This window comes from Nannobrachium achirus (genome assembly GCF_963921795.1).
Source record: "Nannobrachium achirus genome assembly, chromosome: 9".
NCBI lineage: Eukaryota > Metazoa > Chordata > Actinopteri > Myctophiformes > Myctophidae > Nannobrachium > Nannobrachium achirus.
Genome location: NC_137818.1, coordinates 59,471,888 through 59,497,191, shown reverse-complemented (window position 1 = coordinate 59,497,191; position 25,304 = coordinate 59,471,888). Strand labels below are relative to the sequence as shown.

The 25,304-nt window shown below is 41.6% G+C and overlaps 1 protein-coding gene across 1 annotated transcript; it reads left to right on the top strand.

Annotated features, from left to right (window-relative positions):
- Nucleotides 1-300: 300 nt before the first annotated feature.
- Nucleotides 301-18,167, top strand: LOC308291031 (matrix remodeling-associated protein 8-like; the record flags this gene model as incomplete). The annotated part of the gene is made up of 11 exons (XM_080732946.1): nt 301-364; nt 1,427-1,554; nt 2,117-2,294; nt 3,828-3,929; nt 4,652-4,803; nt 6,364-6,694; nt 15,396-15,554; nt 15,854-15,884; nt 15,977-16,056; nt 16,155-16,208; nt 18,142-18,167. 11 exons carry the CDS (start codon nt 301-303, stop codon nt 18,165-18,167), a joined length of 1,305 nt encoding a protein of 434 aa, XP_080589072.1.
- Between the last annotated feature and the right edge of the window lie 7,137 nt (nt 18,168-25,304).

Genomic DNA, 25,304 nt, shown 5'->3' with positions numbered 1-25,304 from the left:
ACAACAATGTCTTCCCACTTTAAACATGCTGCCGTTTCTTTATTTCCTTTTCTCTGTTTCTTTAAGAAGTCCTCTCACGAAAAGTTTGGTGACTCATCTGCTCTGAGTAGCCTGACTTGTGGGTCAAGTTCGGGATAGAGCCAATTTGCTGACTCCTCTCCTTTTGCACGGATGATTCAACATAAACACAAGATTCTTATTCGGTGATTTAGCGCGGAGGTCTTTGGGAGAGAGCGTGCGAGCCAGCCGTAGGCCTATAAGAAGAGCAGCCCCTGTGATTAAAGCAAAGCCTTCGAGAGAATGACTCTAAACATCAATTTTGTGTTGTCTGTTTCAGTTCTTGCTGTCCTCTTCATGCCTGCCGGTAAGCCCGAAGATCTACTCTCACGTATCAAATTGTACTCTTTTCTCTGTACTCTCATTTAAAAGTCTACTTTTAACTTCTTCTTGATGTTTATACTGTAGCTATGTGTATCTCTTCCAAGTGACAGACATTTGTCGGCATGCCGTTCATGACCGTTGTTTTGACTTAATGTCTTGTGTACTGTAAAAGGATGAATCGCACCTTTAGAGCAGTGGTTCTCAACCTGTGGGTCTGTAAGTAACTGAAGTATCTGGGTCATCATCTGGGGGGGGGGGGGGGGGGGGGGTCCCCAGATGATTAACTTAATGTGCAATGTTGTTTTCTCACTCAGCAATAAAAAAGGGTATCACACATTTCTAAAGTGACAATTTAAGGACTTTTTAATACAGTACCTCCAAAATGACAAATTAAACATTGGCCAAATATTAGAGGCAGAAATTGTGAAAATAGCCGATCTACATGCTCACAGTGCCTCACAACATGAGGCGTTGGGAGCATGTAGATTTTTTTCACAATAGAACCGTGTTATACAAAAATGTAATGCCTCAACTCTTAGTGCTCATCAGGGTGGGGGGCTCCCCAATTCTGGGGGTCGCGGACTGAAAAGGTTGAGAACCACTGCTTTAGAGCATTGGTTACCAAAGAGGGTTTAGGGGACCCCCATTGGTACTTGGGCGAGTTTCAAGGTGTCCACACTACAGCGAGATTTGAAATCACTGTAACCACTTTAACCACAGTTTATTCTTTGGCTATTCTAAAATAGCTGATCTGCTCACAATGCATCACACCGCAAGCTTGTGCGTTTGTAGATCTGAGTACTTGCAAAATCTTGGAAAATTCTGAAGGTTTTGGAATAATCTTGAAAATGTTCAACAGCACAAATCTTATTGGAGTTCCTCCCTGGCACACAATATGTTCATATCGTGGTCCGTGTGGTCAAATACATATCAATTTGGGGGTCCTTGACGATATTTGAGAACCACTGGTTTACAGTGTGATTGTCTATTTATTTGTCTGATGGTTTACAGTGTGATTGTCTACTTATTTGTCCTGTCATGTCAGCCTGGGCACAGAGCAGCAGCAGGCTCGGCGTGGTCGTGGAGGCCAAGAACATCACCCTCCCGGCGGGCACCAGGGCCGCCCTGCCCTGCCACAGCCCCCGCATGGTGTGGACCCAGGACCGCCTGAAGGTACCATGAAACACACAATGGTCCATTGAGGAGGACTACCTTCCTAACCTAGGATGACGGAACTATAGTTGTACTGACTCTGACCTCTAAGGACCTTCCAGGGAGGGTGCTCATGTGCGTCGGGCTGTGACACCCTTTCTAGTTTCTTTTTCCTTTTGATTTTTTTTTTTCTTTTTTTTTCGCACTGACTTTTTTGACACTGCACTATTAGGTTGTGTTAGTAGTTTTGGGTATTTTTGCTTGCGTTTGACATGACAGTGAGATACTTGTTGCACTAACTAGCATTGACTGCTATGGTCACTTTTGTTTTGGACACTGTACTATTTTGATAGTTGTGCTTAAGGACACTTTATGTATATATATATATATTTATATATTATTTGTTCCCTCTCTTGATGTACCTTGCTCTTTACTGTACTCTGTTGTTGTTTTTCTTTTATCTTTTTCTTACTTCTCTGTAACTTTCTAAATAACCTTATACTGCTGTGCTGCCTCTGGGCAACTGATTTCCCCCCTTGGGATAATAAAGGTATCTATCTATCTATCTATCTATCTATCTAAGGACCGGCAGAGGGTGGTCCACTGGGACGTGGTCCGCACCAGTCCAGAGTACTCCGTGGAACGCATCCTGGACATGTCCCCCGGCGCCAACCAGAGGGTCTACAACGGCTTCAACAAGGGACGCATCTACGTCCCCAACTCTGCCTTCAGCGACGGCAACTTCTCCCTCGTTTTCAACAGTGAGACTCAATGTTGACTGATGTTCTAGTGCAGGGGTCTTCAACAGGGGGTCCGGGACAGAGTTACTACAGGGGGTCCTCCAATTCTTTGAATGATAGAAAGTTTTTTTTCTCCTTTTTTTATATTAACCACTTGAACTCTAGTGTCCATATTCCGAGAACTTTAGCCAAAAATAGCAGATCTACAAGCTCACAAAAAAAGAGCACACTAAGTACAGAGTGCAAGGTCAAGTTTATTAAGAATTGGCGGTTCAAGTGGTTACATATCTGATAACGCAAATTGACATAATTCCAAAATACACTGATGATTTTGGTGTCAAACGATGAAACTATATGGAATCTGGGGGTCCCTGCTTCATGTCTTTCTCAGCTAAGGGGTCCTTGGCCTGAAAACGTTGAAGACCCCTGTTCTAGTGGAAACCATTTGTCTATTTTTTGCTGTCTTTGCGTGACACTCTCATGACACTGTCATACGATGATTAAATAGGGCAAGTTTGTGAAAGAATCACACCTAGTGTGAAGTGAGCGGTGCTATTTATGAGTTAATTATATTAAGCGTCCCGTGAAGCTTGGCCAATGTGACCCTGGGCGTACAAGAAACTTGGGGCTCTTGTAGGCCAGGTGTAGGCCACGCTTCGGGACACCAGATGTTGGAGCTTAGCTCAAGATGAAATATAGAGGTTTTTGCCCAACGACGACAGTATATTGTATAATGCAGGGGTGGGCAACTTTGATGATGATGAGGGCCACTATATTTCCACCTTCACTCCAGAGGGCCACAATGTATATTGCCAAGTCCTACTTTCTCATTCTAGTATCTCATGAAAAAGAAGCAAAAATAGCAGATCTATAAGCTCAAAACGCATTTGCTTCTTTTGAATTGGAATCCTGATTTTTTATTTTATTTTTTTTTAATCCTGAAATGTAACATTTTGATTTTATTTCAAACACGTTTAATTATATACTCATGTTAACTTTATGAACTTGAATACAAATACATTGGACATAAAAAATATATATATTTTTAGTACTATTATACTAGTCATTAAGCTACTAATATAGACTGAAGGAATTAAAGCAGGTCATGTTTGGAATTATAACAGCTGAAATCAATAATACATCAGTATTCCAGTATTAACCTGAGGGCCGCATTAAGTGAAGGTGGGGGCCGTGTATGGTATATTGTACATGAAAACAGTTTACAGTTTAGGCATTTAGCAGACTCTATTAATCCAAAGCGACTTACAATAAGCAGGTAATATACATCAATATAATAAGCAAGATAATATGTCAATACATCAACAACAATACAACAAATGCATTGGAATATCAATCAGAAAAAATAATAATATAGGTAGACCATGCACCTAATCAGTAAAAAAAGCTTTCTAAAACCTAAAAATGCTATCTAGCTTCATGTGTGGACATCGAGGGAAGGGGAGTGTTATCGGTAAATACTGTCTGATATGTATATTATATAAGCAATATTGTTTCATTCATTTCATATTGTTGTATGTATGCTGCTTCTTCCAGATGTGGTAGCATCTGACCGCGGCGTTTACACCTGCAATCTGCACCATCACTACTGTCAGATTCACCAGTCCATCCAGATCCAGCTCAACGTCACAAAGTCAGGTGAGGAGGCTCTTTGAGCAGTCTGGAACCCAAAGCCTGTAACTCCTCCCTAGCATTGTGATGAACAACCAAACAATTTATCTCTGCTGTCGGGCCGAAACCTCCTAACTCCAAAATGTAAATTTTCTGGAAAACGAGCTCAAGTGGAGTTAGGAGGTTTTGACCGAAGGACTTTTTACTACTTTTCATTGGTTCAATATTATTTTAACCAACACACAGACGTAAAGGGTGTTCAATAGCACATATTTATGAAATAAAGAGGGGGCCAATCGGGTGGAGTTTGCTGGTTTGGCAGAAAGTGTGGAGTTAGGAGGTTTTGTCCCAAGCACTTTTTACTACTTTCCTTTTTTTTTTTTTTTAAGATTTGTTTTTGGGCTTTATATGCCTTTATTTGATAGGATAGTAGACTGACAGGAAATGGGGAGAGAGATGGGGAATGACATGTGGAAAAGGTCATCCGGATCAGGAATCGAACCGGCGACGCCAGCAGGCATCATAGCCTAGTATGTGGTATGTGCCCTGACCACTAGGCCAGCGGGCGCCCTCACATTTTACTACTTTCCATTGCTTCAATATTATTTTAACCAACACTCAGATGTAAAGGGTGTTCAATAGCCCTGATTTATGCCAAAAACATAAAAAACCTCAAAAATGAAGTTGAGAGGTTTTGGCCAGACAATGACGATATGTACGTAAATACTGCACATAATCTGTTCTTTCAGTCCGCAAAGAGAAGCGCTTCTGGGACGGCGAGAAGACGGTGTTCGTGGTGTTGCTGGGCAGCTCCGTGGCGCTGCCTTGCGTCAACCGGCGGTCCCTGTGGAGAGACGGTCTTCAGGAGGACCAGCAACAGGTGGCCCACTGGGACTTCCAGGTAGGGGTTGGGCGATATGGTGATAAATATCGTTGAGACGATACAATGACTCCACGACATGCCTTTTCAGAGATATCGTATATATCGTGATACAATGAGGGAGCCTTGTAAAAAATCCTGTTGAATTGTTAATACAGAGATCCATTGCAGAATTAATTTAAAGCTATACTATGGAAGTTGCTCAACTACTGGTCAGTAGCGGTATTGCTTTTTACGGACGCTTTTCGCCCGGGGGCGCCGCGGACCACCGGAGCGGGGTCGCAACACCGCGACCGCCTTCACCTCGCCGATACGCATCTTTAGAGGGGTCTCACGTTCCTCTGCGACCAGGCATTGGGGAGTAACAGGCAAGACTCCAACACACTGTTGCTGAGGCAAGCTACTTCCTGAAGAGACGGCAAGACACGCTGTGATTGGCCGGTAGTGTATGATCCGCGCTGTGATTGGCCAACGTATATACAACGTATACGGAAAGATGCAGATGGCGTAATTTTGCAGCAAAATGCTGCCTCTGTCACAGCTCAGTAGAAAACATATAAAAAGAAGGCTTTAGGGGCTGAAATTAACGGAGTGGGTGTTCTAAACTTTAGCGATTTAATAGTTAGGACAATTTTAAGATTAGTTCTATTGGAAAAGTTACAGAGTATAGCTTTAAAACGGCATTTTTTCACAAACTTTAAAATAACTCTTGACATTATACAAATGAAACCAAATGGACCCTTATGGGTCCATTTGGTTTTATTTTTATACTGTCAGAGTTACATACCTGTAAGGATCAATTTAGACCTCCCAAAAGGAACCTAGAGAGTCCCTGGACCCCACATTGAGGACCATTGGTCTGTTACTCCTTTCTTACCGTGTACTGTAGGTGGTTGCACTGTTAAGTAACTCGAAAAATGACCATAAAAAAACAACATGAAAAGGAATCGTGATAAGATTGTGCAGGCTTGCCCACCTGCCCCCGGCAGGTAAATAAAACTTTCAGACAGGTGAAGTTTGCTTTCAGGTTGCCCGACCGGGCAAGATCTCATTTGAGAGGAGACGCAACCGTCTATAAACATGATACGAGATATCTGTCTAAACACTTGAACGTGGCCAGCATGCTGTCTTCTGGTCTGTGGAATGTAAAATTAGAGCACTGTTGACCTATAATGTGCTTTTTTAATGTGCGTTTTTACTGTTGCTCAAAAATATAAAATAAATAACAAGTGTGAAACCATAGACATATCCAATCATAGCTATGTAGGTATTTGGTATTTGGATTTGGAGGTATTGAGGTATGACATTTTTTATCACACAGCCCCAGAATGTAAAGAAAAAATGTTAAATTGAGGGGTAATTAAAATCGTACCTATCATTTTATAATGGACAATTTACTTTTCGGGCAAGTGGGCATGACCTTTGGGCAAGTAGAACATGACCTGTACTTGCCCGACGGGCAATTGCCTCTGATACCTTAGTGTCAACCCCTGATTGTGTGTTGTGACTCGTGATACAGCTTGGGAATATATCGTGATATCGTATTTTCCCCCATATCGCCCCCCACCCCTTACGTTCCAGGCCCCCGGCGTGCGTCCCGACAAGGCCGACCGCCTGGTGGACCTCTACGCCTCCGGGGAGCGGCGGGAGTACGGCCCGCTGTTCCTCCGCAACAAGATGAGCGTGGAGGAGGACGCCTTCTCCCTGGGGGACTTCTCGCTGACATTTGCTGACCTGGCGCCCGCGGACAGGGGCCTGTACATCTGCCACCTGCACCACCACTACTGTGGTCTGCACGAGAGACGCATCTTCAGGCTGACCGTGGGGCCCCCGCTTCCTCCCCGCGAGGACGTTGACGACGACGGCCTCACCGAAGCCCCCCTGGCGCTCCCCAACGACACGCCGATAACACGTATGAGATGTTACTTCCTAGAACATACATGTACTGGAATACTGGAATACTGTATATATTACTGATTTCAGCTGTTACAATTCTAAACATGACCTGCTTTAATTCCGTCAGTCTATATTAGTAGCTTAACACATTAAACGCCCACGTGGTGCCCACGCGCCAATCTCTTTGATGTTTACGAGTGCCCAACAATGCGTTGACGTGTTGTACAGTAAACTATACTGTAGCTACTGTACTTGGCTACCACGGTGATGAAACAAACTCCATTTCCCAACATGCAGCGTGAAATTACGTCACCCGGACGTGCTGTCTGTCTCGTTGACTTCCTGTTTAGCGGCTGCACAAAAATGCTGTTTTCTCCGGATTCTTTTCCTTTTTTCTTTTTTTCCTCAAAAACACAAACGCTGTGGCTTAGAATTGATAAAAAACGGTCCTGACTGAAAGAAAAGATTTTCGCAAAATAAACAGGACATGCTTGGATTACATTTACTCGGATTACTTTTCTCGCCAGTACTTCAAAGGTAGGTAAAATGGCGGGTTGCCATGGGCACCAGCAAATTAAAAGTTGAATAATTCTGGGCACCCGCTGTGTTAATCACTAGTATACTGTAGTAGTATTACATTTTTTTTTGTACAATGTCCAATGTATTTGTAGTTATGTTCATAAAGTTAACATGACTATATAACTAAATGTGTTTGAAATTAAATCAAAATGTTACATTTCAGGATTCCAATTAAGAAATAACAAAATATTATTCAGCATTCCAATTCAAAAGAAGCAAAAATAGCCGATCTACAAGCTCATAACGCATCGCAGCGCGATGCGTTTTGAGCTTGTATATATTTGTATATATTTGACCGGTATATATATATTTTCTTATATGATCTAGTGGTGCGAATGTTAATCGGACAAATCGATTTAATAAACAGATCATAGATAGCAGCAGATCACAACATGTCGCAATGTGGTGCATTGCGTGATTGTAGATCGGCTATTATCTGCGTGACACCATTGTACAACAAAGTATAAAATAGTTTGTAGTGGTTAGTCGATAGCAAAGAAATTCTAAATCATTAACGTGTTAAAAAATGTATAATTATATATTATCCAAATAATTTGCTTCTCAATGACTTGATTAATTTAAAAAAAAGTAATCGATAGAATAATCGCTAGCCAGGGAACTAATCCATATTTGCAGTTCCATTAACCCATTCAGAACGGGTACACTATATTGTGTATCGTTATTTTATGCTTTAACTAATGAAAAATAGCAGATATACAAGCTCACAGCGCGGTGCCGCGCTGCGAGCTTGCAGATCTGCTATTTTTGAAAAATCGTGAAAATTAGAATTTTGACCCGATTCTATAAGTGTCTTTTGAATCCTTCTAAGATTTTTTGAAAAACCCTATGTTTGGTTTGTCAGCAATCTGGCCAGCCATCGTCAAAGAAAGTGTCCTTTTCACTTAACTGGAGAGATCAGTTGGTCTGTTCTTTAGAGACTACTATGTCAGTGGTTCTCAAACTTTTTCATGTGAAGGACCCCCAAACTGATATTTATTTGGCCACGGACCCCCATCTCAAAATATCTAGTTCCAGGGAACTAGATATTTGAAGCCAAATTTGAGTTACAAACGTTCGCTTTAAAAATACATATATTCAAAGATTTGCACACATTTTCACAACTTTTTCACAAATAGCAGTAGTTAAAGCATTCAATAACTCTAGGCCTAAATGTTAATGAGCTCGGAGCCAAAAAGTGACTGGGCTTTGAGAGTCTCTTAGGGCTGGTGAGCACAGAGTGAGAACATTGTTCCTGGACACTTCCATGTGGGTTGCATTAGATTTATAAGCATATTTGCTCGGTAAAGTCAGTTCCTCCTCTTGCCAATGCCTGTTCTCAAACCTTCCTGCTTTTGTGTTTGGACCGAAGAAGGAAGAGACAGCAGGAATGAATGCACAAACCAGAAGTTGAAAGAAAGCAAGACAAAGAAAGAGAAAGAAATAGAGAAAGAAGCATTGTGAGTTGCAGAGCAGGGGTTTGCACAGACTGACTGCAGGCTTTGCTCCGGTCTAAGAAGCTCTTTAAATAACCACTAATTGGCTAGAAACGGAAGTGGTCCCATTTCCATCGGAGACATTTCTCATTTTTCCTCAGTTAAACGGTGGTTTAAGTTTACAACAGCAGACAGTTCTACTCTGCAGAAGAGAAGCAGTAGGATATCACAGCCCGAGCCGTAGGGAGTGGAGCTGTAAGCTCTACCACTTCTTTTTCCTCAGTTTGACCCCATTTTTCCAAACTCCCCACACCATCCAGGCACCCAGGCACGTGCACACGTAGCCATCAAAGGGGGCTTGAGCCCCTGCCCTTTTATCCGTCTGTAAAAAAGTGCCCTCTCTAGACCATGAATGCAGTTTTTACTATGGTGAAATAAATGCAAATGCCCCCTTTCCATGCCCATGACGGCTCTCCATTCCGACATGTCGCCACTCAGACATTGACTTCTTATTGTCGGAGTGGCAACACTTCCATAGAGGTTAAGTTTAGGGTTTGGGTAAGAGATAGGGTTAGTGTCGGAAAGGAGACATGAGACATGTAACCTTCCATGCCATAGCCGAAGGCAGCATTCAAGAGAATTGCCTTGTCCAAATTCTCCTGAACTTGAATGCAGCATCTTATGTCAAAAGAAATGCCCTCACTGTCCAGAAATCCACACCACATCTCCAGTATTGCCTTTTTTATGCTTATAGTTTAGTGTGTTATGAAGTAACGAAAATCGCCGACCTCCTAGCTCACAACGCGTTGTGAGTTTGGAGGTCGTCTATTTTCAATATTTTCACCAAAAGGCCCTTTTCAGAAATGTCAGCCCCTGCCTCTCTAATGTTCTCCGCACTTCCCTTTCTAGACCGCTCGCTCTGCACCGCCAGGTTTGTTTATCCTCCTTCTTCTCCCCGTTCCGTGTCTGTTCCTGAGCCGATGTGCAGGGGCGTCACAGGGGGGGTTGGGGGGAAGTGGGACTGAGTTACTAGGGCCCAAGGTGGAGGGACCTGGAATTATTTTATACTTTAGCTATTTTTGAAAAGTCGTGAAAATGTGTGCAAATCTTTGAATAAATGTATTTTTTTAAGCGAACATTTGTAACTCAAATTCTGCTTCTGGGTGGTCCCTGGAACTAAATATTTTGAGATGGGGGTCCGTGGCCAAATACAAATAATTTTGGGGGTCCTTCACATGAAAAAGTTTGAGCACCGCTGACATAGAAACATAGTTTTTTTTTAAAAACTTAAATATTCAAAGACTTGCACAAATGTTCACGATTTTTCAAAAATAGCAGATCTACAAGCTTGCAGCGCGGCACTCGGTGCCGCGCTGTGAGCTTGTATATCTGCTATTTTTCAATAGTTAAGGCACAAAATAATGCGTAATAATGAGTTCCCAGTTCATGGGGGGCCCGCAGTGAATCCTTGCACCCAGGGCCCAGAATTTGGTGCGACACCCCTGCCGATGTGTATCAGCCTCGGCCTGGTCCGGGCTTGTTTATCAGCAGCCGGAGGAAGTCTGCTACATCTGTTCCACATCTGGACCAGCTGTGTGGACATGAAAGAGCCGAGCGAGAGGAGGGGGGCTAAAGTTATGTGTCAGATTATGAAGCCTCCTTCCCCTTTTAAAGCAACGCTGGCCCGCGTTTAATGGTTCTGCGCGAGGGGGACGCTGTGCGAGACATGTTGCACGTGGATCGATGCCTTCCCGTCTGGCTCCTTTGAAGTCATCTCGGCGAGGCATCGCGGTGGAACGTGTGCACTGCACACACTGGTGCTCTTTTTGTTCGTCAGATGAATGCCCAAGAGGCCCTGCTGCAGTCTCTCCAAGCAATCAAACGCAATTACAAATGTCATTACAGCCTTTTACTTTAACTCTCAAATACCTGGAACGCGCCCGAGTAGATTTGATTGAACCACCTTAACCATTATTTTATGCTTTAACTATTGAAAAATAGCAGATATACAAGCTCACTGCGCGGCACCGAGTGCCGCGCTGCGAGCTTGTAGATCTGCTATTTTTGAAAAATCTTGAAAATGTGTGCAAATCTTTGAATATCTTTGACCCGATCTTTGATCCGAAGTCTAAATCCTTCCTCTAAATCAGCTGTTTTCAAACTTTTTCATGTCAAGGACCCCCAAAATTAAAAGATTTTGGCCGCAGACCCCCATCTCAAAATATGTTGTTCCAGGGATCCCCCAGAAGCAGAGATTTGAGTTACAAAAGTTTGCTTTTAAAAAAATATATTGAAAACTGTACACACATTTGTACGATTTTTCGAGTGCCGCGCTGTGAACTTGTATATCTATGCTATTATAATAGTTAAAGCATTCAATATTTCTAGGCCTAAATGGCTTAATGCTGTAATCATTTACGGCAAGACAAGAGCAGAACGCTATGCCTTTATTGTGATCACAGAGGAAGCAGTGAGAGTGCTGTCGAGAAATGAACACGAATCCCCACGTCTGATTCAGAAAATGAAGATGCTTTCTTTCTGTTGGTTCATTGACTTGCAAATGATTCCCCGTCCAACAGGGACGGCCGCCTCCTCCACAAAGTTCAACCTCTGTGCAGCATGTTCGTCGTTGTCGGGCAGAAACCTCGTATCTCCAAGTTTCAATTTTTTTATGTTTTTTCGTAAAGTAAAGCCCTGCTTCATCATACAAGGCTGTCGCACAAAAGTAGTGAAAACAGCAGATCTACAAGCACAGAACGCCTCGCACTGCGAGGCGTTGTGTGCTTGTAGATCGGCTGTTTTCACTAGTTTAGTTCAACGAACAGTTTTGGACATGCAAGGTTTTCACCCGACACAACGCCTCGCGGTGCGAGGCGTTGTGTGCTTGTAGATGGGCTGTTTTCACTAGTTTAGTTCATTTCTTTTCCGGTGATAATTACTACTAACCTCGCTCCTCACTTACAGTACAGGCCGCAATAATAAGTCTGGCTCAGTTAGACCGGCATAGCCCGATTGGAGATGGAATATTTCACATCTGCTCTTTTTGATGAACTACAGTAGCATCCAGAGCGGTCTATGGAGAGTGTCGTCACGCTTTGATCTCGCCGCAGACCGGAAGTGGCGTCGCTGGAGCCTGGTGACATTCCTACAGCTCTTCAGCCCCGTCCACCTCCATTGTATTTCACTTGCTGGTAAGTAGACTAAATCAGGTCTTTTTCCACCCTTTTAACGCATTCACAGGCCTCTCCAAGGTAGGCAACATTATTATTTCACATAATCGGCTCTAGTTAATGTTTGATGTAAGAAATTTGACTTTGTTGACTTTTAAATTATTTACTTTATTGACTTAAAATTCACTTAAATTAACTTGGAGAGGCCTGTGAATGCGTTAAAAGGGGGGAAAGACGTGATTTAGTCTACTTACCAGCGAGTGAAAATGCCTCGGTTATAATGGAGTTGGACGAGGCTGAAGAGCAGCAGGAATATCATCAGACTCCAGTACGCTAAATAGTGACGTCACGTCCGCTTTCCACGCTTACAATGGGAGTCGACGTAAGTGTCATAACTATCTCTTTCTAGGGGTCTGGTAGCATCTAGTTGACCGATTTACTTACAGGTAGGATATCTTTCTCAATGAAACAAGGCTTATGTGGTGTCATCATGAAAAACTATTCTTCGACGGAGATGGTGTATTTTGAGCACCGCCAATCAAATGTCATTGAGCCCTGTTGTATTGGGGCGACAGTTAATCGATAATGGCAGAAAAGCACATTATCTTGTCTTGATGTTGTGTTCTATTTTTGGTGATATTGGTGATTTTGGAAGCCTGCTTGATAAGAAAGAAGAACAATGACATAGGTGCCTTCATCTTCTCTGTGTCATCATAACATTTCAGCAGCATCTGTGTGATTTGGGCGGCAGTAAGCTTGGTGTCAGGTGGAATTTCATATGCACAGAGAGACCTGGTTTTTGCAAAGTAATAACAGTGTTTCACTTTGACTGGTGTGGGAACATGTATGATTAACCACTTAATAGTCTCCTAGCGTGGCCAGACTGTTGACTCCGCGATTTGGAAATGCTCCCGTCGTCTGGAATAACGTAAGAAGAACGATGAGTATCCGGTTAAAGCGGAAGTGAAGCCTCCTCCTCACTTCCGTTTCCGTCTCACGTCGCGCACATGTATCATTATATAAATACAAATCATCTAAGCGTGTTTAGCTTGCTGCTTAGCAGAAATGACATTTTAAAATATATTTTCGTGAATGGAAATGCCAGCTGCCATTACTCGCCGTTCAGGAGCTGTAGTTCCAGACTCTATATAGCAGTGGTTCTCAAAGTGGATTCCAGGGACTTTGTGGGTTCCTTTGTGGGGGTCTAAATTGACCCATACAAGTCTGTAACTCTAACAGTGTACAAATGGAAACAAATGGACCTGTTAGGGTCCATTTGGTTCCATTTGTATACTGTCAGAGTTAAGGGGAGACCTTGAAATATAAAGGTTTCAGAAACACTGCTATAGCATTCGGAGATTGTGGAATCGTTGTCTGGCTACGCGAGACTAACCACTTAACCACTTATACTTGGTCATATGACAAATAGAGAAAATAGAAGATCTACAAGCTTAATAAGGTAGATCGTACAGTAGATCTGCTATTTGTTGGGAAAATGTTTTGACAATATAAGGTATGCCCAAAATACATTATATAGCCAGGTTAGAAATGGGTGGTTAACAGCAGAGATGGGACTGAAGGCTTCTACAACAGCAGTTGTTATTGCTCGTTGGACTGTACAGTATATGCAACAGGCAGTAGTCAAAGTGGAAAATATGGCATCCTCGACATGAGTGGTACAGAATGAAACTCTGCCATTGCCACTATTTTCTCTCGGTTGTCATTCTTCCATAGCGATTCAGTTCAAAGCCTTTCAGTAATTGTTTAGAAACGGACCCGTGCAGTTAGCAAGTTGTGTGTTTAGACTGGCTTGTCACGCCGTTAAGAGTTTACTCATAAAGGAGGTGTCAGTTATTTGTTTTCCGTGACACGAAACTAGACTTCTGTGTGTTTATAAGAAGGACAAAATAACTGGAAAAGTAATTCAGACGGACAGACACACCACATAACCGAATTCCTGCCTCCCCTGCCTCCCCCTCCTCTTCTCTGGTTAGCCTGTTTTTCTGTGCAGGAAAAGCAGCTGCATGACATCAGGCCTGGTAGTCATTACTGCTGAAAAGCATTTTGACATTTAAGTCCAGCTCACTCCCTCCACAGTGGCGTCAGTTCAGGAAAAAGCTAAGGTATGGCAACATGACTGGTGTCTTGCACGCGCGCCTTCGCGCGCGTTCAAGACACCAGTCATGTTGCCATACCGTACCAACAGGCATGATACTATATTTATTTTAAGAAGTACATTCTATTTTTTTCCCCCCGTTTCTACGGTTTCTTGGGCTGGATATGGCAGCCTGGAACGGTTGTTCAAGTACAGCTAAACTTGGAATGTTAGTAAACGTGTCACAATTAACAATAATGAATTGCACCTGTGCAGCTGACCTGCGGAACCTGGGAATATACCATTTTGTCAAGACAGGGAGAATATAAGTGTGGAGAATATAAGTATAATAACTTGTTAAAGTGACCATTTTGTAAAATGTTGCATTTGTAGTTATTTTACTGTAATTTAACAACATAATAACCAGCACAGATAGACACAGAGACATTCATGGATTTATATTTAAAAGTAACTTTTATTTTCCCCTCTGGACCCAGGGTATGGCAGCTGCATACCCCTGCCATACCCAATTGACGCCCCTGCTCGCTCCCTCCCTCCCTCCCTCCACCCTCTCTCTCTCTCTCTCTCGCTCTTGCAAAGTAAATTAAATAAGCCTCCAGGGTAATAATATTTTGAGTTGTATAGAAACGGTTTTCAATTCAGTCCTTGTGTATTGCCATTCACACTAATGCACTAAACAAATCCAATCCAAAAGCGATTCAGTTTGATATTTCCGCCAGTAACAGCTGCCATAGCTGTCTTATTCTTTTTTTTTTTAATAACCTCTACTATAGAAAGCTTTCTGTTTAGAGCTGAAACAGACTGAATAGGTGTAGTATTTGCCATAACTTTTACATTTGAGGCTAACTTTGGAAATCCCAGAAAAACTACAATTCCCATCCATGACCAATGTGACAGTGACACACCTCCGTACATCCACATTGTAAACACCCAGTTGCAGCTGCATTTCCATCTTGGCAGAGCTTTGTATTTATATAGTTCATCTGGTTTGCTTCCAGTTTAAGGCTGAAAAAGACCTTGGATGCACTCGGATATGTAGTATTTATTTACTAGCGCCCAACCGATGCCAGATTTTCAGGTCCGATGTAATGTTCTAATCAATTTGAAAGAATTGAAGAACATCTGACTTATAAGCAAACCCATAAACAATGAACTATATATGAAAATAACATAACTTTAGACAATGAACAAGCAAACAAGCTATTAATTAGCATACACTGAACTCTACAAACTGACAACATATTGCAACACACACACACACACACACACACACACACACACACACACACACACACACACACACACACACACAACCTCATGTGTATAAGTACGGTATGAGACTAACACAATACATTTAGTGCTCCGGAGAAGCCGTTTGATTCCATGTATACACTGTGCATATGTGTTCTTGTCCTTCAGGCACAGACGAGGCGGACAGGCCTCGCGTGGTCAACGTCATCCTGCCTGAGCCTCGAGGTCACTTCACCCTGCAGCTGGGCTACATCCTGGCCACCTTCTGTCTGCTGGCGTTCATCGTAGCCGCTGTGGTTCTGCTGACGCGCCGACGCAGGAAGAGAGGTAGCGTGTGTGAGTGTCCTCTGTGTGCTCTCCTCTCCTCGTCACCTCGGCTCTTACCGTCAACCCATTAAAGGAGTAGTTCACCCCCAAAATGACGATAAGGGGAAAAAAAGAAAAAAAATCTCTCTCTCTCTCTCTCTCTCTCTCTCTCTCTCTCTCTCTCTCTATATATATATATATATATATATATATATATATATATATATATATATATTATTATTATTTTTTTTTTTTTTAACACAATGTTTTAATGTGTTGTGCTGTTGTGTACTGGTAATTGAGATCAATCTAATTTTCAGGGATGGAGTATGAACTGCGCAGATCTGAACGGTAAGAACTAAGAACTGAAAAGCATTACAGTACACTACTTATACATGCTGTAGAGTCGTTCCCATGGCAACTTGTCACTCATTCCTATGCAGGGGTCATGTGTTCAATGAGGATGACATCCCATTGGACAGCACGGAGCTGAAGGCCTGCAACCTGGAACCCCTGAATTCAGGTAAGCCTCTTCCGCATAGATAAAACCATATTAGCTCTGCTGTCAGATTAACCCTTGCTCGATAACAATATCATGTGGCTGGTTTGTACCTTCCGTAGACTTCAAAAACAACCTATTGAAGGCAAGAGACATGTCCAAAGACTGCAATAAAGGTAAGAACAAATATGTTTCTGTATGAATCTGTAAATGTTATGTGTATGTCTGTCTCCCCCTCCTGATGGGGGAAGGTAATGTCAACAATGTCCCAAACTACAAGGGCTTGGAGCAAGTGACCTTCTCAAATATTTTACAGGACAGCTTTCCATTGATTGTAATTAGCTCAGTCGGTAGAGCTCTCGCCTTTGAACCGCAAGGTCATGGGTTCGATTCCGGGCACCGCCAACTCAGCGTATGAGTAGCACGGCTTGGCAAGTCGTGCGGCAAGTACTGGGAGCTGATGGTAGGTGTGGCGCTCCACCTCAGCAGTCCATCTCCCAGGGGTCTAGCGCATTGTAACGGGGACAGACTCCCACGTGTTACCGGCTGATACCGACAATAAGCCACTCCCGACCTACTTTATTTAATTGAAAGCTATATGTTTAAGTAATCTATACTTTAATACAGATTAGGCTTCAATGAATATATTTTAAAATACTATTTTAATGTTTTTAATTACCGTAAAGTATTACAATCAATGGAAAGCTTTCCTGTAAAATATTTGAGAATGTCACTTATGTAGTGTCTTGTTTCAAATAACTTCATTGACATTGTCAACCAGTACAGTAGATATCCTACCTGACCGACACTGGGGTCTAAATTCCTCAATGGAAGAGTAGGGAGACCACTTCCAACCACTGCAGATCCAATAGTTATATTGTATTTACTGTGATGGAAAAAGTCTTTCTTAAAGGGATATTTCACTTTCAACAAAAGCTTTTGGTCACTTATTGTCTACTCAGGCTTTTATTAACACCCAGGACAAATTTTAATTTGCTTGATTCAATATTTAGATATTTGATGTAAATGTTATCTGGTCATCCCTGTCAAGGGCCCCTCCCCATACACACCCATTGTAACTTCAAACTCTATTTTAACCATGATAGATTCATCAAAAACACCCATTATTTTTTCTGGTGACCCATAATACCCTCCTTAATCGTGAGGAGGCAGTTTTATTTATGACATTTATCCAATTAAGTGAAAAAGGTTGTCAAAAGAAACGGCCAGTATGAGTTACCAGAAAGAATCATGGGTGTTTTTGATGAATCTATCATGGTTAAAATGGAGTTTGAAGTTACAATGGGTGTGTATGGGGAGGTGTCCTGCAGGAGGAGGGCCTGGTAACATTTACATCAAATATCTAAATATTGAATCAAGCAAATTAAAAACTGTCCACTGTCCAGGGTGTTCATAAAAGCCTGATTAGAAGATAAAATGACCAAAAGTTTTTTGAAAGTAAAAGTATCAATACTGCAATATAGAAATACTTTGTATTCAAGTAAAAGTCCGTAATTCAAAATGTACTGGAGTAAAAGTATGAAAGTGTTTCGTTTTAAAATAAAAGAGAGAGAGAGAGATTCCATTTCAGGGGTTAACACTAAGGTCTCAGAGGCACTTGCACGACATGTCATGTTCTACTTGCCCAAAGGTCATGCCCACTCGCCCAAAAAGTAAATCGTCCATTATAAAATGTTATTACTGTTCAATTTAAAACTTATTTTATTTTACTTTCTGGGGCTGTGCGATACAAATGTCACATGTAAATTTGTATCCAAATACCTACCATACAGTACATAGCTATGATTGAATATGACTATGGGTTCACACCCATTATATTTTTAAGCGTAGCAACAGTGAAAACAGCACATTGTAGCTAAACAGTGCTCTTATTTTACATTCCACAGACCAGAAGAAAGAGTGCTCTGGCCACGTTCAGGTGTTTAGACAGATATCTCGTGTGCATCCACTATAAAAAACGAGCACTTGCCCAGTCGGGCAACCTGAAAGCAAACTCCACCTGCCCGAAAGTGGGCAAGCCATGAGTGTCAAATGCCTGCATTTCATTAACGTCTACTTTAACCTCTTGTCTTCTATGGCCTCGTTCAGACTTTGACGGGAAGCTGTGGATGTGAAGATTGATTTGCTACGATGCTGCTGGCGGGTCCAGAGCAGACAGACAGGCAGACAGACAGACAGGAAGAGGATTGGGAGACGAAGCGCTGCTCTGATTGGCTCACTAAGCTTCTTCTTCTAAGGCAGTGTTTCTCAACCTTTCCAGGCCGTGACCTCCAAAATAATCATATTTTGGGACCCCCCCCCCCCCCCCCACCCTGACGAGCACTAAGAGTTGAGGAATTACATTTTATATAAGACGGTTCTATTGTGAAAATAGCAGATCTACATGCTCACAACGCCTCGCGTTGCGAGGCGTTGTGAGCATGTAGATCGGCTATTTTCACAATTTCCACCTCTAATATTTAACAATTTGGACAATGCGACCCCCAAAAGAATCATATTTTAACTGGGGACCCCCCTATCCTGACGAGCACTAAGAGTTGAGGCATTGCATTTTGTATAACACAGTTCTATCGTGAAAATAGCAGATCTACATGCTCACAACGCCTCGCAATGCGAGGCGTTGTGAGTATGTAGATCGGCTATTTTCATAATTTATGCCTCTAATTTCTGATCATTTGGCAAAATGTTTAATTTGTCATTTTAGAAGTATTAAAATGTCCTTAAATTGTCACTTTAGAAATGTGCATAATATGCTCTATACACTTAAACTTTATGTTGGTTTCTTTACTGTTGAGTGAGAAAACAATGTTGCACATTAGGTTAATCATCTGGGGACCCGCCAAAATAATGTGGGGACCCCCCTGGGGGTCCCGACCCACAGGTTGAGAACCACTGTTCTAAGGCACCATTCAGTGCTTTTTTCCCCCTCTCCCCCTATTTTTTTATCAACCCTATTCTGATTGGACGATACTGCAACGTGATTAAAGATCATTTTGATTGGTACTCGTCATGTTTTAGCTATTTCAAGTAACGTTCTTTTGTTTCGTTTTTTTCTGAATCTTAAACCAGAATGCATGCTACGTAAAACGTCCGATGTAAACTTTGACTATTGAATTCTGAACTTTTTATAAATTTGCACAAGTAGGATGTACTGTAGTTCATAATAAATGCTCATTGTGTATAAAAATGGTCCATATCGTCGTTGTCGGGTGAAAACCTTGTATGTCCAAAACCATTCGTTTTGCCTTTAATATCATTTTAAAAATGATTTAAACTAGTGAAAACAGCCGATCTACAAGCACACAGCGCCTCGCACAGCGAGGCGTTGTGAGCTTGTAGATCTGCTGTTTTCCCTATTTTTGTGCGACGGCCTTGTATGATGAAGCAGGGCGTTACTTTGCGAAAGAACATACAAATTTGAAACTTGGAGATACGAGGTTTCTGCCCGACGACGATATACTGTATTTACAGAGTTTTTTTAAAATAATTTAGTTTCAATGAGGTATCAACCAATTGAGAATGATGTTAAGTGGTATTGTTTTTTATCAAACAATAACTCCTTTTTACCTTTATAAAGGGAAATCCTGATTTGCAATCATTGTTATATTTCTACATTTGTACAAAAGAACTAAAGAAAAAAAAAGTTCATAATTGATATTTTGACATTTTGGGTAATGAAAGCCAAGGATTGGAACAGAAATATAGTTGTTTGGAATACACATCATGATGTCATTGTAGATCCATTGATTAAAGGCTCTATGTGCCACAACTCAGGAAACACAACCTTGACGTGACTTTTGTTTTTTTGTTTTTGTCAGACAGAGTCTGTCTTCATCAAGTAATGTCTAATATATCCTGCTCTGTAAAAAGAAAAGTGTTTTCCCCCTGCTGATTTGTTATACCTGCTGTTTTAACACAACTGTTTTAAGCACTCTTGCCTAGCTTCATCCATCTAACGGGGTCTTCAACGCTTTCAGGCTCTTAGTTGAGAGAGATGAAGCAGGGACCCCCACAACCTTTTCATAGATTCCATATAGTTTCAATGTTTGACACAATCATCAGTGTATTTTGGATTCATGTCAATTTGTGTTTCCAGATATTTAACCACTTGAACCATCAATACTTAATAAACTTGACCTTTTACTCTGTACTCAGTCTGCTCTTTTCCCCCTCTAAACCAATTAAACCTCTTTGCCAAAATAGCCGATCTACAAGCTCACAACGCCTCGCAGCACGAGGCGTTGTGAGCTTGTAGATCTGCTATTCTTGGCTACAGTTCTCAGAATATGGACACTAGGGTTCAAGTTGTTAATATAAAAAGAATTGGAAGATTTGGAGGACCCCCCGTAGTAACTCTGACTCCCGGACTCCCTGTTGAAGACCCCTGATCTAACGTATACTTACTATAGCAGTTTAACTGTTGCATAAAAGACAAGCGGCATGGTCGTATGACTTCAGTAAGTATACATTTGGTGAGTCGCAAATGGTCACTGAATTCACTGTATTCTGTACACGCACGCACGCGCACACAAACACACACACGCACGCACGCACGCACGCACACACACACACACACACACACACACACACACACACACACACACACAAGTTACTTTAATAAAAGATTCCCTTCATTAAAGATTGATGACAGCGGTCAAGAGTCACGCATTTCTATTTGTCATTACAGGAGTGTCATTCACAGTACTGTAACTAGACGCTAACCCTTATATTAAATATGAATATTATACATCTTTTCTCAATGGGTTTTAAATCGATGACCTCGGAAACGGGCCAAAAATAACTTAAGCACACGTAGCCTACTGGAGATGGAAATACTGTACAGTATGTGATGTTTCTACCTCGCGTGATGAGAACTGCAGATTACTTTATTCTCTTAACCACTTGAACCCTAGCATCCCTATTCTGCTGGTGAAGAGATTTGGTGCAGATGGGAAAAAGTCCAGTTTTACTTTAAATTATAGAGGATTTAAGTGGTTAATTGTTATACAATGTTTTTTTTTTTCGTTTTTTTTTCGTTTTTTTTTACAGTCTATGTATCACGTCAACACATGAGTCAAATGCAGTCCAAGATCTCCCCCTACTGTCTTGTCAAGTGTTCTCCTTAAAATCCCAGCTTGTGGAGATATATGAAATATAATGTGAACCTTCAACGTTTTCAGGTCAAGGACCCCTTAGCTGAGAGAGAGATGAAGCAGGGACCCCCACTACCTATTGTATAAAATCGTGTGGCAGATTAACATTTTCATAGATTCGTGAGACAGCTTAGACTTGTTTGACAACAATATCATCAGTGTACAGTGTACAGTATGAATGAATGAATGAATGAATGAATGAATGAAAATGTTATTTCCGTGTCATGCCACAATTTGGCCCATCCCATATGGGATTATGACACATTGAACATCAAAGTGAACTTACATTAGTAGTCCTTCCAGCGTTTACACTACGCCCATGTTATACATTAACAAATTCATAACCATGAGAACAATACATCAGAAACAAAATTATCTTAAATAAAACAAACAATGCAATCCTTCTAATTGACCAAGCTTTCTCCAGAAATGAAGCAAAAGAAAAAATATCATATTGAAACAGTCGTCTCAGCTTCTCTGAGTCATCACACCACACAAATTCATAATTTGGATCTACCTTATTAAAAAGTCTCTGCCTAATAGAGTTGTAGAATGGGCAATAGAAAACAAAATTCATTTCATTTTCAATTTCATTAAGCTCACACAAACCACATAACCTATCCTCCTCAGCTGTGCCTACGATCTACCCGTCTCAATATGAAGACCAAGTATACCAGCCCTGATTTGAGCACATAAAGATCGTTTCTTTTTTGAAAGGTTATACAATACATAGTTTTCTGGACCATAGACATGTTTTATCTCACAATATGTGCAGCGCTTTGGTTTACACCATATATCTAGTTCCCATTTGTCCTTTACGTTTTGAAAAATAATGTATTTTATTACCATACTCTGTATGTTTTCTTTATTATTATAATGGTCTTCATACCCAGCTCTCAACAGAATATCATACATGTCCATAGCCCATGCATCCTTAGTCGAGATGTCCCACTCAAAAATCTTCCTTACAATTCTATTAGAATTTAGACCTAGTATTCTACAGTCAGTAGGTTGTTGGTTTAATGTGTATTTTTAGACACGACTTGAACCGTCAATACTTGGTCTGCTTTTCTTTTCACTATACACAAAACCTCTTTGCCAAGAATAGCGAGGCGTTGTGAGCTTGTAGATCGGCTGTTCTTGGCTAATGTTCCAAACAGAATAAGGATACCAGGGTTCAAGCAGGAAGAAACCTTGTATCTCCAAGTTTCAAATGTGTACGTTTCTTCGCAAAGTAAAGCCCTGCTTCATCATACAAGGCTGTCGCACAACAGTAGCAGATCTACAAGCACACAACGCCTCAGCGAGGCGTTGTGTGCTTGTAGATCGGCTGTTTTCACAAGTTTAAATCTTTTTTTAAATGATAAATACAATACTGGCTTTCAAGTAGTTTCAAGGGGCACACTTGACCCTTCTCAGGGGCACACGAAAGGTCCCCAGGCACAGTGGTTGAGAAACACTGCCCTAGGGGGTCCCGGACCCCCTGCTGAAGACCGCTGATTTAGGCTGTCTCTTTTGAGAGAGAGGCATAATGTTGTTTTGGTGGGATCATAAAAAATCAATGTTTGGCTTGGACTCTGTTGTTGAGTTTTAATACTGGTTCTCTCAACAGGGAGGCAAAGAGCACATAAATTACCCTGCGCCTATGCTCTGTGGTGGAAGAAGTAGGCCTATTCACTTTTTTCTTTTTTGCTACTAAAGTAAAACGTGCAAAACCACAGCATAGATCAGGCCTGGCATTTCGTCTTTTTAGGGGCAAGGCCACTTGTCCTTTGGTGTTGTCCATTTTTCTTTTAACACATTTTTTTATCCCACGGTTTTTGCAACCCATTTATTCACCCAGTGCCAACTACCTAACCTGTAGTCCTGGTTTCTGCTCTCCCCCTGCCACGCCAGGGGAATTGGGAAGCACCTGGCTGGCTAGGGGGAGGTAGTATAGAAACCAGGACTACTGCATGTTTTGTTGTGAGGGCATCTACCCTTGGAGACAAGGGGAGAACATGCAAACTCCACACAGAAAGGCCCTATCGCCAACCCCACCTAGGGTGTGGGTGCTGATGATGCGGAGGGAGGAACACGCCCCCAGCGCCCACAGCATCCCCCGGCAGGAATCGAACCCAGGACCTTCTAGCTGTGAGGCGAAGTGCTAACCACTGCGCTACCGTGCCCTGGTGTTGTCCATTTTTTTGAGGGCACAAAAGCCAATTGCCAGGACAGGAAGGCCATCAAACAAGACAAGATTTTAGTCCATTGAAAGAATGTGTTGAATTTAAGGGTTTTGGGATGGTAACCTAATCTGCAGTGAAATAGATAAATGATGGTATTTACAATCTGATCCATGCTCAGCCCTGCACCAATCAAAGTCACTGGATTGGTTTAAAGATGGGGACTCAACAAAATAATCTTGTTGAGTCCCAACAAAAGAATCTGAAGGATCTTAACAAAAGACACTTGTGTCTACATGACAAGAAAGAGACACCGGTGTCTACTGTCTATATATCGACAAGAAAGAGACAGAGAAGAAAGTGGTACAGTCAGCTGGGGCATTAAGGCCACTGTGGCCTCAGGGCATGCCATTTCTTGGAGTGGCACAAGGCCAAACTGAGGGGCAACGGCAGCCAAGGCCTTCATGGCCTCCATGAAATTCCTGCCCTGGTGTAGATACTCTGTTACATTAAACATCCTGTATTTAAAATAAAGTATTGGTATTTGGTAGCAAGTTAGCAACACATTAGCCGACCAAATGCATTATGCAGAATGCTCCATTTCACAATCATATTATTGGATAGTAGTTAGTGGACTAATAACCTTAGTAATACATTAACGTGTCACTTTAATATTGCAGCTTGTAGGCCTAAAGGTTGGTCTCTTTTTTAATTACTTTATGTGCTGCTGGTTTGCTTAATAATACTTGGGTTAGGGTTATGTATGTTTTCTATTACTAATTTAAATCTGTAAAGTAACTAGCTTGGAAACCAGACAAATCTAGCTAACTCTCCAGCTAAATTATTTACATTTAGGAACCATATTGACCCTTACAGGTCTGTTAGGCTAACTTAGGGCGGCCATAATAACTGAATGTGTAGCCTGTATGTATGTGTACATGTGTCAACATATAGGCAGCCTGATTGATTGATTGATTGATTGATTGATTGATTGATTGATTGATCGATTGATTGATTGATTGATTGAATACTTTATTAGAAATTTGCAAAGGAAAAGCACAGCACAAGACAGTACAGTTCAGATACAAGGTCCACTAATAGGATTTAAACCCAAGAAAGCACAGTGGCTTGGTTTGTTTACATTGAGTTTACATAATTATTATGTGTTGAAATGTCCCTGAGCAAGAAAGACACTTTAATATCTCCCCTGAGAGAGGACCTGTAGGAGCTAAAAGGATTGGTTAGTCTAATTGTATTTGTACACTTGATTGGATAATGTGCATAATTGCTTTGCTTTAAGGTGAAGAGACATTGGCATGTGGGTGGTGGGATGGATGGAGTGTAACTTTGTCACTGTGGGGTTAGCACTGAAGCAGAGCTTTCTGTGGGTGTTCTCCAGATCACGTGTTTCTCAACCTTTTCAGTTTGCGACCCCCAAAAGAATCATATTTTAACTGGGGACCCCCCTATCCTGACGAGCACTAAGAGTTGAGGCATTGCATTTTGTGTAACACAGTTCTATTGTGAAAATAGCAGATCTACATGCTCACAACGCCTCGCAATGCGAGGCGTTGTGAGCATGTAGATCGGCTATTCTCACAATTTCTGCCTCTAATATCTGATCATTTGGCCAATGTTTAATTTGTCATTTTAGAAGTATTAAAATGTCCTTAAATTGTCACTTTAGAAATGTGCATAATATGCTCTATACACTTAAACTTTATGTTGGTTTCTTTACTGTTGAGTGAGAAAACAATGTTGCACCTTAAGCTGAGAGTGATAACTTTTGTTGGTCGCATCTTTGGGGAAGTGGCGAAAAGTTAATTGTTGTTTGTGTTTCTTTAGTTCTTTGCACAGACAGATATGTACGATGTAATGCAACGGAAAGTCTGTTTATGATATTGAAATTAAAGAGGTGGTGCCATAGTTTCGT